Genomic DNA, 14194 nt, shown 5'->3' with positions numbered 1-14194 from the left:
AATAGACTCCCAGACTCCAGCCTGGACGTATTGGCACTTATATCTTTTTAAACAGCTTTATTGAGGTATAACCGGACATGTTTACTGTATACATTTTGATGAGTTTGGAGATATGCATACACCCGAGAAACCATCACCACAATCATGGAAATAAACATATCCTTCACCTCCCGTCCCTTGGTTTTTGTTTGTGTATTTGCTTTTGGTGTGTGTGTATGTGTTAAGAACACACAACATGTGGTCTCCCCTCTGAACAAATTTTCGAGTATAATGAACAGGATGGTTAACTATGGGCTCTAAGTTGCACAGCAGATCTCTAGAACGTATTCGTCTCGCATGACTGAAGCTGTGTCCACGTTGAACAACTTCAGCACCCCGACCTCTGCCTTAGAACCACCACTGTAAAGGGAGCGATGAGTCCTCCCAGGGCGTCTCCTCCGGCACCACGCGTTTACACACAGACACAGCGAGCTGCCATCCTCTCTGCTAGAACTCAAACTGGGGTTTTTACTCCAAAACACCTATCCTGATACCATCCATTCCTGCTTAGGGTGGAACCTCCGGGAGGACAGGCCTGACTCTCTTGTCCTCAAGTTTCCCATACGCTGAGACGTGACAGGGTTATCCAGGGAATGACGCGCTTGACACTCTGGCGGGGGCAACGGTGGATGCCGCTGGCACATCTAAGGCAAGACAGAGGACTTGTGGGGTCCCAAGGAGGCGGAGGCAAAGCACCTTCCCTGAGACGTTTTCTGCCTCCTTTGATGTAATAGAATTTTCCTAAATCCCTTGTCTCGTGTGGCACAGAGGAAAAGACACTGATCTGGCACCTGGCCAGCCCTTTATCCACTCTAACTCATTTAATCTCCCCAACAAGCCCTATAAGCCAAACTGTTTCTATTTTAGAAAGAGGAAGTTAGGGTTCAGAGAGCAGAGTGACTTGTCCAGGCTCACCCAACTGGTAACTGACAGAGCTGAGCTATAAGCCTGGAGGTTCTGAGTTCAACTCCGTCTCACATCTCCCTGAGCAGGAGTGAGAAGATAGATGCTCTGAGGACCAGAGGAGAGCGGGCATTTGCAATATGCAAAACTGACTTGGCACTCACCTGCAGAATCATCAAGGAATTCCTGCAAATCATAAGAAAAAGGCAAGGAACAGAGTAGAAACACAGGCAAAGGAAAGGAGCTGATGGCGAAAGCAGAATGGCTTAATTTAACAACAAAAGGAGAAATGCTCAGGTGCATTCATGTTCAGATAAATGACAGTTGAAGCCAATGTGAAGTTTTGGTCTTGTTATTGGACTAAAATCTGTGTTCAGCTTTGACCTTGGCATTTGGCCAGACAGTTCAATTGCCTCATTCAATATGTTTTCTGGAATCCCAGAACACTTGTTTGATCCATGACTTTTGGTGATCATCTAGGCTGTTTTTGTTTTTAATATGCATAAAATGCATTTTAATATGCACAACATCAGTAATGGCAACAAGGCATGCTTTAAAATTTGTCTTTAATATGTTAATAGTCACCTTTAAATCTGAGTATGCATTCTATGTATAATCGGCAAGTGAATCTTACGTACTTTATATGTAGAAATTATGTCAGTGACACCAGATGTCTAATTTGTTAAGGCAAACGCAAAATGCAACAATAATCAACGTGATTGTGAAAGCCATTAATTCCATATGAAAAGAGTCAATTGTTAAGAACTTCCAAGAAGAAATATAGAATAAGGGAATTTTATTTATATGAAAATTATTAAAGTTAATTAGCTAGTTAACTTTCAGAAGAATATTATATCCCTTCAGAGTAAAATTGATTTCAAATTTCAATTATCATAAACAAGGCAGAATAGTAGAGATTAAGTGTTTATGTCTGCATCTGTATCTACATAATTGTTTGATATTCCAAACTCATGCTATTAAACAAAATCCTTAGGAATTATGCCTATTCCATTTAGGCCAACAGTCTTTAAAAAAAATCCCATTTTAGAATTCTTCCAATGGTGTGAGCATAAATTAAAGGCATAATGACAATTTTGCCACTCAGTGTTAACCAAGTGAAACTGTCTTTTTTCCAAGTATGATAAAAAATATAAAGCACATAAGGAAAAGAATGTGGCAGAGAAAAATGAGATGCTGTAACACAGGTTGTTCTCACTAATCAAACCTCAAAATGCCAGATTTTACAAAAATATTTTGAGAAAAATATTCCTTTGAGTCTATGGAAGCTAAGAATTTAAACAATTTTTTTACGTTATTGCTATAAATGGCCAACAAATTTGAGTAGCTGAAGATTTTTGAGATTTGCTCAAGCAAATCTTAGATACATTGTTCTAGAAAATATGTGATTCAAAAATTTTCCCTGAATTAGATTCTGCTAAGCATACAACACGTTTATTGACAATATCAGATGTGCTAATTCTTAGCTCATTTATCAACACTCGGGCATGCAGAAATAACAGAAAAGAAAGTAAAAATTGACAGCAAGAGGGGCTAACGAGAAGTTAATCTCTCTTCTACTTCATTCACTTTCTAAGGGGCTCTTGGTTCTCATACAGCTAATAACAAAGTGAATCTGATTGAGGAAATATTTACAGAATGGGAAATTGGTGACAACCCTTACAACTGTGATTGATGTAGAACAAAGATGGTGGAGGCAAAGATGAGTGATTTTGGAGTTGCAAATGTATGACGTCAACATGCTTTTGTTTTGTGTCCATGAAGAATCAATTAAAATAGCAAAAAGATAGTGAGCCAAATCCCAACTGTTACGTTGTGGAACATATTCTAGAACTGCCTGATTGGGTTTGGTGAAAGATCTTCAAATAAGAAGGGAGAGCAGCTATTATATGTTCGAAGGCTGCTTGAACAATAAAGATGTCCAATAGGGCACCTCCTGGCTCACCGGATCACTGAGGAAGATTTCTCAGGGTTGCCCTCGTCTTTCAGAAGAGTAGTTTGTGTTCAGATGTGGTGAAGAAGTGAAGAAATTCTGTGGGTGACGAAGGAAGTGTTTCTTACCTGATCCTCGCTGTGAAGATTCAACTCCTGGGAGGCAGTTGAAGTGGGTCACAAGAAATGAACGCTGCGAGGCTGACAGGAATTCTCAAATGACTTTCCCTTAAAAGCCAACTGCATTATTGGCACATCTGTAGATCCAAGATTTAGGGACAAACTTTCTCAAGTGATTGTAGGGAGCAGCGCACGCATGCAGAAACGTTAGAAATAAGTGAAAGCAACAACGGTCTCCAATTACTTGTCCCCAGAGATAGGTTAGCTATTTAAAATTCTTGACTAGGCTTTTATTTCATTAAAGGAAAAAAAAAAACATTGTGCAAGGGCAGCAGAAGTAACGCAGTTGAGGGCGTCTGATTTGAGAGCTGTTGACATTTTGACAGTTGTAATTTGGGGTCAGGGCTTTCATTGGCCGTTATTTCCAAAAGAAATTCGCACCTTACTCATAAAAATAATGGAGTCAAAATGGCGGACATCCTTTCAAATCTAAGAATATTAAGAATACAATAGGGTATGTTTCCGGAGTCACGATTAATCTCACTTTCCAGAGTTGTGAAATGTGAGTGACCATCAGTGTTGCATTGCCTATTCCTCAGAACTGCACAGCCACCTGCAGCCCATTAGCTAAATCTTCAAGGGCCACCAGAGCACAGTGGCCCGAACTGAAGGTTCATGGAGGATACACAAAGATGCTTGTATCGGGGAAGCAAATCTCCTCCAAGCAGCCTCCCTGAGCCTCCCCAGGGGACCTTCAGCTCTGGCTTTCAAAGACCCTTAAGGTCCAAGACGTGGATAAATCTATGACTGCTCAGGGGTCCTTGATAATTGTTGTTGTGCAAACAGCCTGAAATTCCTCATCACAACTCTTCTACTCCCTGTCTGTATTTAATGCCAGTTGACTAAGTATGTCTTCTTATGGGAGGCAGGTGGTCCAGCTTTGGGACGGGGGTGGGGGGGGAAGGATAAAGGAGAATGAAGAGGAGAGAGAGAGGGAGGGAAGCGGGAGGAAGAGGAGGAGATGGAGACGAAGGAGGAGAAGGGAGATGAGAAGGAAAAAGGACGGTAGACACAGGAAGGGGAGAAGAGAAGGAAGAGACTGAAGACGAGAGAGAAAGGGCAAGGACGGAGGAGGAGACAGGGAATTAGAAGAAAGACAGAGGAGGGGACAGGGAGGAGGGGACAGGGAGGAGGGGACAGGGAGGAGGGGACAGGGAGGAGACAGTGGTTGTGGCCATAAAATCCTGAGGATGAGCCAGCTGACCACCAGTCCCTGGAGGCAGGAGCATGACCCTGCACGTGGGGCTTCTGTTGGTTTGGGTCTGCCAGCTTCACAGGATGGCCGGTACTGGATTTGACGGTGAGGAGCAGCGTGACTGTGTCTGGGGTTGGGCATTTAAAAATTTGAGTTTTGCACATCTCCTGCCATATGTAACCAAATCTGAGATGCTGCAGAGGGTAAGAATCACCCTTATTACATGTACCCTAAGAAAGAGAAAGATATTCTCTCCATTTTTCAAGTATTTCCATTTAATAGACATGATCCACTGACAGGCCTTTAAAAAAAATAAGAAGGTTCAACTAGTAAAAATGAGAGAATAAGAATGTAAACTGGAAAATTCTATTGGCAGAAGTCATGTTACTGGATAACGTGTCTCCATTCACTCTAATATATTTTAAATGCCTTAGGTAGACATGCTGAAAATGAAATTAATTTTTGGAAAGTCTATTTTATTCCTTTACCAAAATTGTGTTGCCTTCCACAATTAGAAAGTGACAATCTAAGAAGGAATTTCCTTATGGATGCATTTCTCCTATGTTTGATGAGGATTACACATCGTCATGAAAACAATGTTTTTATGGAACGGCAAAAATAATAATCTTGCACGTAGTACTTCTAAGCGTTCTTCAGGCCATCTTTGCATGAAAAATATAAATCAAACACAGTTCTGATAAATATTTTTTTTAAAAAAGAAGAAGATACTCTCCGTGTCACTATGACCACTGATTTCTTATCAGTTAGAATTTTTATTTCACACTTACTGAAAAATAACAACTTTTAACTTGGACATACATTATTTTTAATGAGATACCACTTTTGGACACACATAAAAAAGGAAATATAAGTGAAAGAAGCTGGTTAAGGTGATCCTGAAACTTCTCCAGTTTCAGTATCCGGCCTCCTGAATTCCTGACGTCACATTTTTCCACATAGCATTAACTCAGTGCTGTGGGGAATCTTAGTGATTGCAGCATTTCTTGAAACAATGCATAAAAGAACTAAAAACTAAAACCCATTGGTCCTGGGCGCGTTAGCTGGTCTTTACAATGCTGTGGTGTCGGTCTGCTTTCGAGTCTTCTAAAGTATAGCTTCTTGTCTATCTCCCTCTCCTCTTATAAGCATCTGCTTCCCAGAGGTTAAGAGGGTCGCGTTGTTGTCTCTGAGAGTTTCTTTGGAGCCACCGACGTGCATACTACAGGTCTTGACGCCGGCCTTTTGAATATCGTCCTATTCAGGGCAGGGAGTAAGCACGACGGCCCGCACAGCAACCCGGCCCGCAGATAATAAGATGCCATCAAGCATAAGGGGTATTCTGACTTTGCAGACAGTAGAACATGAAGAGCATTACATTTTAGCATTTGAGAAACAGTTAAGATGGTAGGTTTTGATTCGGCCAGACGCACAGGATGCAGAGATGAAATGCATGAGGCTGTCGGCTCAGTGAGTTCACAGGCTGGTGCGAAGAGAAGAGGAAACAGACGATGCGCGTGCGTGCTAAATCGACTGCACTCCCGGCCTGGGGCCCGAGACGTGATGGACCTGGCAAAACTTCACAGAGGGTTCAGCCGAGTGATCTCGTTCCAGCACTAGAAATTTGCCCTGCACAAGATGGAATGTAGCCACTGTTACAAAGCTACTGGGGCATACTCGGGGATCACGAGGGGGGTCCCTTGCACCGAAGACTATCCAGGTGGGCAGACCCTGACAGGCAGTGTGAATCCAGAGTTCTGGGGTTGTCATCTGTCGCCTGTTACCATCTCAGGCTCCTGTGGGATGGGACGGCCCATTGGCCAATGGTTAAATTTTAGCAAAGGGTTGTGCTAAAATGTGAATTTTGCACTGCAAGAGCCTCTTTTATTTTCTGGAGGCGAGAGGGAATGATAGCCCGGAGCTCCCACGCATCCCCGCCTGCCGAGGGCTGAGAGTTCTCCTCGCCTCGCCTCCAGACAAGGGCTCAGAAGTCCAGCTCCCTTTGAGGCCTCTCAGCCTCTCTCTCGCCTCCAACACAAGCTTCATCTGTGACCTCAGGCAAGGATCTGGGCCTCAGATGCTCTGAGTTCCCACATCTGAAACAGGAGGGGAGTAATTCTTTTCTTTTTTTTTTTTTTTTTTGAGGAAGATTAGGCCTGAGCTAAGATCTGCTGCCAATCCTCCTCTTTTTTTTTTTTTTTTTTTTTTTGCTGAGGAAGACTGGCCCTGAGCTAACATCCGTGCCCGTCTTCCTCTACTTTACATGTGGGATGCCTGCCACAGCATGGCTTGCCAAGCGGTGTGTAGGTCCACACCCAGGATCCGAATCAGTGAACCCTGGTCTGCCGAAGCAGAATGTGTGAACTTAACTGCTGTGCCACCGGGCCGGCCCCAGGAGGGGAGTAATTCTTGCCGCCCCCACCCAGGATTGCTGGGATTGTGTTGGCATGCATTAAGTTCGGAACGGGGCTGTCATCCTCATCTCATGACTATTTCTAGCACTGTATTGCATGTCCTCTTACAGGTACTATTCCAGTTATTGGAGACGCAGCCTGCAGGTTTGGATTTAGTAGTTAATATTCACAGAGGGAGGTCGACTGTTTCAGGCACCTCACCTAAGGTAGAATCATGTGGTTTTCATCCTTCTGTGTCTGGCTCATTTCACTTAGCATAGTGTCCTCGAGGTTTGTCCATACTGTCACCTATGGCGGGATTTCCTTCTCTTTTAAGGCTGAATAATATTCCATTGTATGCACATACCACATTTGCTTTATCCATTCATCCATCGACAGACATTTAGGTTGTCTCTATATCCTGGCTATTGTGAATAATGCTGCAGTGAACAGGGGGGTGCTGACGTCTCTCTGAGCTCCTGATTTCAATGCTTTTGAATATACACCCAGAAGTGGAATTGCTGGATCATATGGTAGTTCTATTTTTAATTTTTTGAGGAACCTCCATACTGTTTTCCGTGGTGGTTGGACCATTTTACATTCCCACCACGCACCACGAGCATTCTACAGTTCTTTGCTATTATGATTATGTCAGGATTTTGTTTTGTTTTGTTTTTTTTTTAGGAAAAAATGTTTAAAAGAATGAATGCTTAAAGATTAAGGGTGGAGAAGTAAGTATTACAGTTTTAGTGGCTTATAAAGGGAAAATGGTTGAGAAATGCTGCTTTAAGGAAAAGAGTAAAGTCATCAGGCAGTTTCTCTCGTTCCAGGAATGTTAAAATATTCGATCTGGGGTGGACTTGACGTCCTAAAGTTTTCTCCCCATTTTACAGCTGAGCAAACTGAGGGCAGCTGGTTGCTAAGTGGTTGAGCCCGTGCCGGGGTTTGCGCTATTCTATTCCGATGAAACTTCTCCTCTGAGGGGGAACTCAAATTGAATTGCCAGACCCACTCAGCAATATTACAGAGCTTAGTTAACTCTGCTGAACTTTAGTCCTTTTGTCTGTAAGATGATGGAAATAATGCTTGCCTCGCAAAGCTATTTTGATACGTTAAATACAACACAGCGCTCAGTCCATAGCAGATGCTCCGTGCATTTGCATTTCCTACACAGACCAGTGGTATCATCTTTATTTTTCTCTCCTAGAGAAAGAGATTTCCATTTGGAAGGTGGTAACTCCAAAGGCATGAATTTCTAATAGTAGAATTCAGGTGTCAGTGAGAAGAGATGACAAAACTTAAAAATATATGGGGTTCTCTGTTGGAAACACCACTAAGTCTTTCCCGAAGACTGACCTAAATCTTACTAGTGACACACCATGTGATGAAATGATGCGATGGTTAACCATAATGATGAGGATGAAGGTGTGGATGATATTTCAGTAGTTATAACGTTGTTGATAGCAATAGCAGCTATAAGTTCTTACGTGCTTTCTTTGTTCCAAGCACTGTTCTAAGTACTATACATGCATAATACATCTGTTTCTCATTACAATCGCATGAGGTAGGTGCAATTATTGCCCTCATTTTATAGAACAGAATCTGAGGCACAGAGAGGCTGAGTCATGCGCCCAAAGTCACCCAGCTAACTAGTGACAACTGAGATTTAAGATAAAGATTCTGAGAAACCGTATTTCTTTAGCCATGTCTCTGACTGTCAATTTATATTCTGAATGTGTCCTCCTACTGGCATCCTTCATTCTTGTAATGATTCTTTCACTGCCCTCTTTGTCATTTTTCCCCCTCCTAGAAAAAACAAGTTTCGTGTTTTTTACAGGTTGCCTGTTCAAAATTTACAGGCAAATATACACCTCCCTGTGTTCTGATCTTTGAGAAGAGCAGTTGGAGATCCGTGAACGACGGACAATCCATTTATCATGAGATGCCTTAGCACTTTCTTTGACATTTCTTGTAACTTCAATATTTGCTGGATACCAAAGGCTCCTAAACTTGAATTCTGAAGCCATTTTTAGCGGATATAAGTTTTCTATGGTTTGTGAAAATCTGTTGCAAACTTGAATGAGTCTTCAATTTGGTAGGGGAGAAAATAATAATGATAATTGTTAGAAGAAGAATCTTATCATTGCAATAAAATTGCTACCATGTACCAAGTATTTTCTCTCTGTTGTGTACTGTGCAGAGTCTGACACAAGTTTTCCTTTAATCTTCACAACAAACCTAGGAAGCTGAACTGCACAAACCTTTCTTTAACAGATTTCTAAATTTCTAAAATAAATTTGATCTCATTTTAAAAGCCTAGGATGGTTAAGAAAGTGTTGCTTCAAATCTTACCTTCCAGATAGTATGAAAAAGAAATAGAATAAAACAAAATAAAACAGAAAAGGATGGTGAAATGAAAAAACATATTTATCCTGCTATAATATGGTTTATTTTGTGGCAAAGTGTGGAAAAAGTAAATCATTTGATTTTGCCTGTTGAACTGTTTTCATTTTAAAAATAATTTTAATTGTTTCTATTCATTAACAATATTTGGAAAAGACAGTTAAAGCAAAAGGAAAAATTAGAAATCACCCACAATCACGCTACTGAAAATAAGCTCCATGTAAATTTTGATCCATTGCCTTCAAAATATTATTATTCTTACTAGAACAGAATTTGGTAAAATATTTTACTTTTATTTTGTTTTAAAGGCTAAATCTAGTGAAATAAATATTTGTTTAAAATTGTGTTTTTCAGATGAAGACTCCTCATATGTAGGTGAGTTGATCAAAATTCTTTTATTAGAATTTCTTTTTAAATTTTTCAATAAAATGTTAAATCATTGAATACTATACTTCTTTTCCTGGTAAGAAATCATACTTTTAAATGAAAAACTACTATTTTATGTCCTTGTATATTAGATAAAGTATGTTCCATGTTAAAAATACTTAAGGAAAAAGAAGAGAGAAATCATAATTTTACCGTCAATTTTATTATTAATATTTTTGTGTGATCAAATATTACATGCAACTTCATAAGTGATTTGTTTTTGCAAAAATAGAGTCTTACAGAACATAATGAAATAGAAAGTGCCTTTTGTCACCTAAAAGTGAAGTAAAAATGTTTTCATATCTATTTATGTGCTCATCTTTGTTAATGCCTGCATGATATTATAAAGCTGTATTTTATTTTAAAATTCCCTTAATGGTTGATTTCTATTTTTTTGGACCGCTATTAACCATGGGATGAAATGAACATCCTTAACTTGAATGTCATTCCAACTAAAACCAGGAAAGCACAGAGGTATCTATTGTGACCAATACTAGTTAACATGATCAGGGGGTGGGGGCTCTAACTTCTGTGATATCACCAAAAGGAAATAACCCATAAGCCTATGGAAAATAACAGGCACTTTTTTTTTTTTTTGAGGAAGATTAGCCCTGAGCTAACTGCTGCCAATCCTCCTCTTTTTGCTGAGGAAGACTGGCTCTGAGCTAACATTCATGCCCATCTTCCTCTGCTTTCTATGTGGGACGCCTGCCACAGCATGGCTTGACAAGCAGTGCCATGTCTGCACCCGGGATCCGAACCAGCGAACCCCGGGCCGCCGAAGCGGAACGTGCGCACTTAACTGCTGCGCCACCAGGCCGGCCCCCAGGCACAATTATTTTATGACTGAATATTTTAAAACTCCCAGGAAAAATCGTAAAGATTATAAGTTTTAATGAGAGAATCTGGCTATGTGGCTGGTCAATAGTTTCTCTATAATGGTAAGAACCACTAGACAATGATGGAAAAGGAAATCTTTCTAGTTTACATCAACGGTACACTTTGGAGTTCAATCAGCAAGAAATGTGCAGGACTTAAAGTACATGATAAAACCCTAGTGAAGAACGTAAAGCAACTTCTAAAAAAAATAGAAGATCGTGCCATGTTCTTCATGGGAAGACACAAGAATAGTGAAATAAACGTCATCTTCAAATTTTATTTTTCAGAAACTATAACTCACTTTCCAGAAATCAAAGGTAAGTTGATCAGATAACTTTCACTGTTAAAGTACAGTTTCTTTTCATTTTGTAAAAATGGGGGGATCAGTGAAGTTTTTTTCTGGCAAAGACATTCTTTTTCTTCCTTTCATAAAATTTAATAGAAATATCTTGTAAACAGATAAAGAAAAATGAGAATTAGAAGTCACCCTGAACTTTGACTGGCACTAAATTCTTCTACTTTTTAATTTCTGCCAATCTGATAGAGAGTAACTGATTTTAAAATTCATATAGAAAAAACGTCCATTAGTAATTAGGAATATTATGAACAAAAACAGTGCTTAGGTGGAGAAGCGCCTTATATTATCAGATATTTAGACAAAACATGAATATAGTAATATAAACAGCATGATATCAGCCTAGAAAGAGTCAAATAATAATAAGTAATCTTTTTGGATGCTTGCTGGCTCCAGACTCTGCTCATTTTACCACTATGATATCCTACTTCTCTAATAATTTCAAGAAACCTGATAGATAATATAGAATGGATCCCAGGATATATTAGAATCTAATACATGGTTTTAAGTGTATGGGTGTTTAAATGCACAAGTGGTTTCTTTTATCTTCAATTTGTCATTATTGAAAATCTACTTGGAAGATAATAAAGTTGCACTCCCCTCTTGCGTCATATACAAAACTAAATGCCTGTTGAATCAAACTTTAAATACAAAAGAAATAAAATCATTTAATTTAAGAGGAAAATACAGTTACGCTCTAAGGACCAGGATGTCTTTTAAAGCAGGACTGGCATCATCTGTTATAAAGGTAAACATTTAAAAAGTGCATAAATGCTTCATGCTGGTGAAAATCCAGGTAAAAGAACATATTGGTGGAAAAAATGAATTGCCATTTTCTTGAGAAAGCAATACCCATCAATGTTAAAAATTCATGTATACTTTAACCCAAGACCCTTGCTTTTGGGATTCTATTCTGTACGAACAGTTGCTTCCATTAGGATTTACATGCATGGAATGTTTGCTGCAGCTTGATTTACAGAGGGAAAAAATCCGAATATGGGAAGTATCGAATAAATTATGACAAAATCCATGTCACAGAAGATGAATCAGCAGTAGAGAGGAGTTAGAGCGACAAAGGTTAAAAAGATAAGTTTAAAAGGATTTCTATGATGTGTTAAGTTAGAAAGTAAGGTTATGGTTATAAAGTATGATTCATTTGGGGAGGGAGCAAAAATCTGTGTATGTGTGCCTGTGAGGGACATATATATATTTTTATATGTATTATATGTTATATATATAATACATATGATTACATATACATTGTATGATTATATATGTTGTATTGATGGATATGTGTGTGTGTACATATATATATATATACACACATCCATATCTATCTATCTATCTAGATAGATATCTAGATGGATAGATCCATATGGGCATGGGGAAAAGTGTGGAAAGATACAAACCAGGCTACATGCATTTTTGCATGTGTGTGTGATGGTGGAAGAGGTTGAAGAAAAGAGATACGGGGGGAAAATGTTTAATAGATAAATGCCCACATTTCTGTGTCTCAGCTTAGGGTACATTTCTGGAAGTGGGGGCAAATGCTAAGCAAAATTTCAAGACTGTTTATACCAGGAAAAAAGTGGGACAGGAGTAAGGGGAATAAAACCAAATCCCTTTATTAAAAGAGGGCCAACAGCTCCACTATCACGTGACTCAGTAACGTTCAGTGGAGCCATAGGCAGTGGCTCTGATTTCAGAGCGCAACCACCAAGAGGAGGAAAGTAATTTTGTGACATGTCAACTAACACTCCCAAAGACAATGAAGAATTTTTGTTCTCTCTAGATGGCAAGTGTGTCTTTCCATTCTACTATAGAAATGCAAAGTTCTATGACTGTGTCATGTTCAAGGCCAAACACAAGTGGTGCTCCTTAAATGAGACCTACCAAGGATATTGGAAGTATTGTTCTGAAGAAGGTGGGTGTTTTGCCTCTGAATACCTCGAGGTGATAATTCTGGTTGCCAGGGCTGAGGTTTGGTGAGATCCACAAGAGAGTTCTGAAAAGGAAATCCAGTCAATTAAATTGTGAAAATACAATAGGTGCAGTTCTCTGAGAGTATGAAAATCACATTGCACCAAAGATATATTCTGAGTGCTTCAACCACACTGTGTTGAAAAGAAACCTTTCAGCATAGCTTCAGTCCCTCACCAATAATCCTCCCTTACGCTTTGGGCGGATGAGAGCAGAGCACATGGTGCTGAGCGGGAAGCATGTATGCACGCTATGGTGAAGAGGAGATACAAAATAGAAAGATCTTTTATTCTGATTGCTTCTTTCTTCTCTGTAGACTTTGCAAAATGTGTGTTCCCCTTCTGGTACAGACGCATGATCTACTGGGAATGTACTGAAGATGGGGATGCGTTTGGGAAATACTGGTGTTCACTGACCCAGAATTATAATAAGGACAAGATTTGGAAATATTGTGAGTGATAGTGGGATTTCTTGAGAGAGGGGATGAAGGGTTTAATCGTTCTCATGGGAAGGAATCTTCAGCTTCTGTTGGAAAAGGAGGGGGTAGGACCCTCATTAAAAGAGTCCCCCCCCCCCCCGAGATATGAGTTAAAGGTGATCTGGCTGGAAATAACTTGGGGTTTTGTTTATGGATTATGGTTTAGGAGGTTTTGATATGGAAACCTATACTGTAGCCTCAGCATTTTTACTCGCTAACTGTGTAAAATTAGGCCCCTTTGTTAAAAAAAAAAAAAAAAAGTGGACGGACTTTGGGTGATAATGATGTGTCAGTGTCAGTTCGTCGACTGTAAAAAATGTACCACTCTGGGAGGGGAGGAGATGCTGACAATGGAGGAGGCTGTCTGAGTGTGGGGGCAGTGGGTATGTGTGAAATCTCTGTATCTTCTTTTGCTGTGAACCTAAAACTGCTCTAAAAAATAAAGTCTATTAAAATGCATTGCCTTAATAAAGAATTATTTTTAAAACAGAAAAAGAAAAGTTGTAACTGAAGTGGGACCTGAGGTAGGCTGTGGAAATTAATCAAAGAAATCTTAACTAACTTGGAGTCAGGAAGGCCTGTAGGGGGAGCTCTCAGGCCCTATCACACATGGTCAGTTACACCAAAGGACCCTTGCATCTTGGACAAGAAGTGAAACCACTTTACTACTGAAGGAAGATTTCTCTCCCCACCTGGCAACAGCTTAGCCAATGAGAAGTGCTGCAGCTCAGCCAATGAGAAACGCTGCAGCTCAGCCAATGAGAAACACCGCAGCTCAGCCAATGAGAAACACTGCAGCTCAGCCAATGAGAAACACTGCAGCTCAGCCAATGAGAAATGCTGCAGCTCAGCCAATGAGAAACCCCACAGCTCAGCCAATGAGAAGCCGTTTCCACCCTGAACTGTTACTTTCCCCCAATAGACTTTCCTTTAGAACAGCCCCGCCCCCTCCCCCTTTTTCTCTATAAAAGCAGCTCCCCTCCTTTGTTCTCTGGATTTGCCTATGGTTTGCCATA

General features: G+C 40.0%; 1 protein-coding gene across 2 annotated transcripts; it reads left to right on the top strand.

The window, feature by feature from the left end:
* The first annotated feature begins 4251 nt into the window (after window positions 1-4251).
* Window positions 4252-13637, top strand: LOC103555794 (binder of sperm protein homolog 1). 2 transcript variants are annotated; one of them, XM_070633106.1, is made up of 5 exons: window positions 4252-4372; window positions 9415-9435; window positions 10653-10682; window positions 12513-12644; window positions 13017-13637. In XM_070633106.1, exons 1-5 carry the CDS (start codon window positions 4300-4302, stop codon window positions 13157-13159), a joined length of 399 nt encoding a protein of 132 aa, XP_070489207.1. In that variant the 5' UTR covers window positions 4252-4299; the 3' UTR covers window positions 13160-13637. The 2 variants fall into 2 exon arrangements, with proteins under 2 accessions (XP_070489207.1, XP_008525787.2); XM_008527565.2 differs by lacking the exon at window positions 4252-4372 and adding an exon at window positions 6495-6884 and having other exon boundaries at window positions 9369-9435.
* The last annotated feature ends 557 nt before the right edge of the window (window positions 13638-14194 follow it).

This window comes from Equus przewalskii, chromosome 9 (assembly GCF_037783145.1).
Source record: "Equus przewalskii isolate Varuska chromosome 9, EquPr2, whole genome shotgun sequence".
Lineage (NCBI taxonomy): Eukaryota > Metazoa > Chordata > Mammalia > Perissodactyla > Equidae > Equus > Equus przewalskii.
The sequence above is the reverse complement of the archived record's forward strand: the minus strand, read 5'-3'. Positions and strand labels throughout refer to the sequence as shown.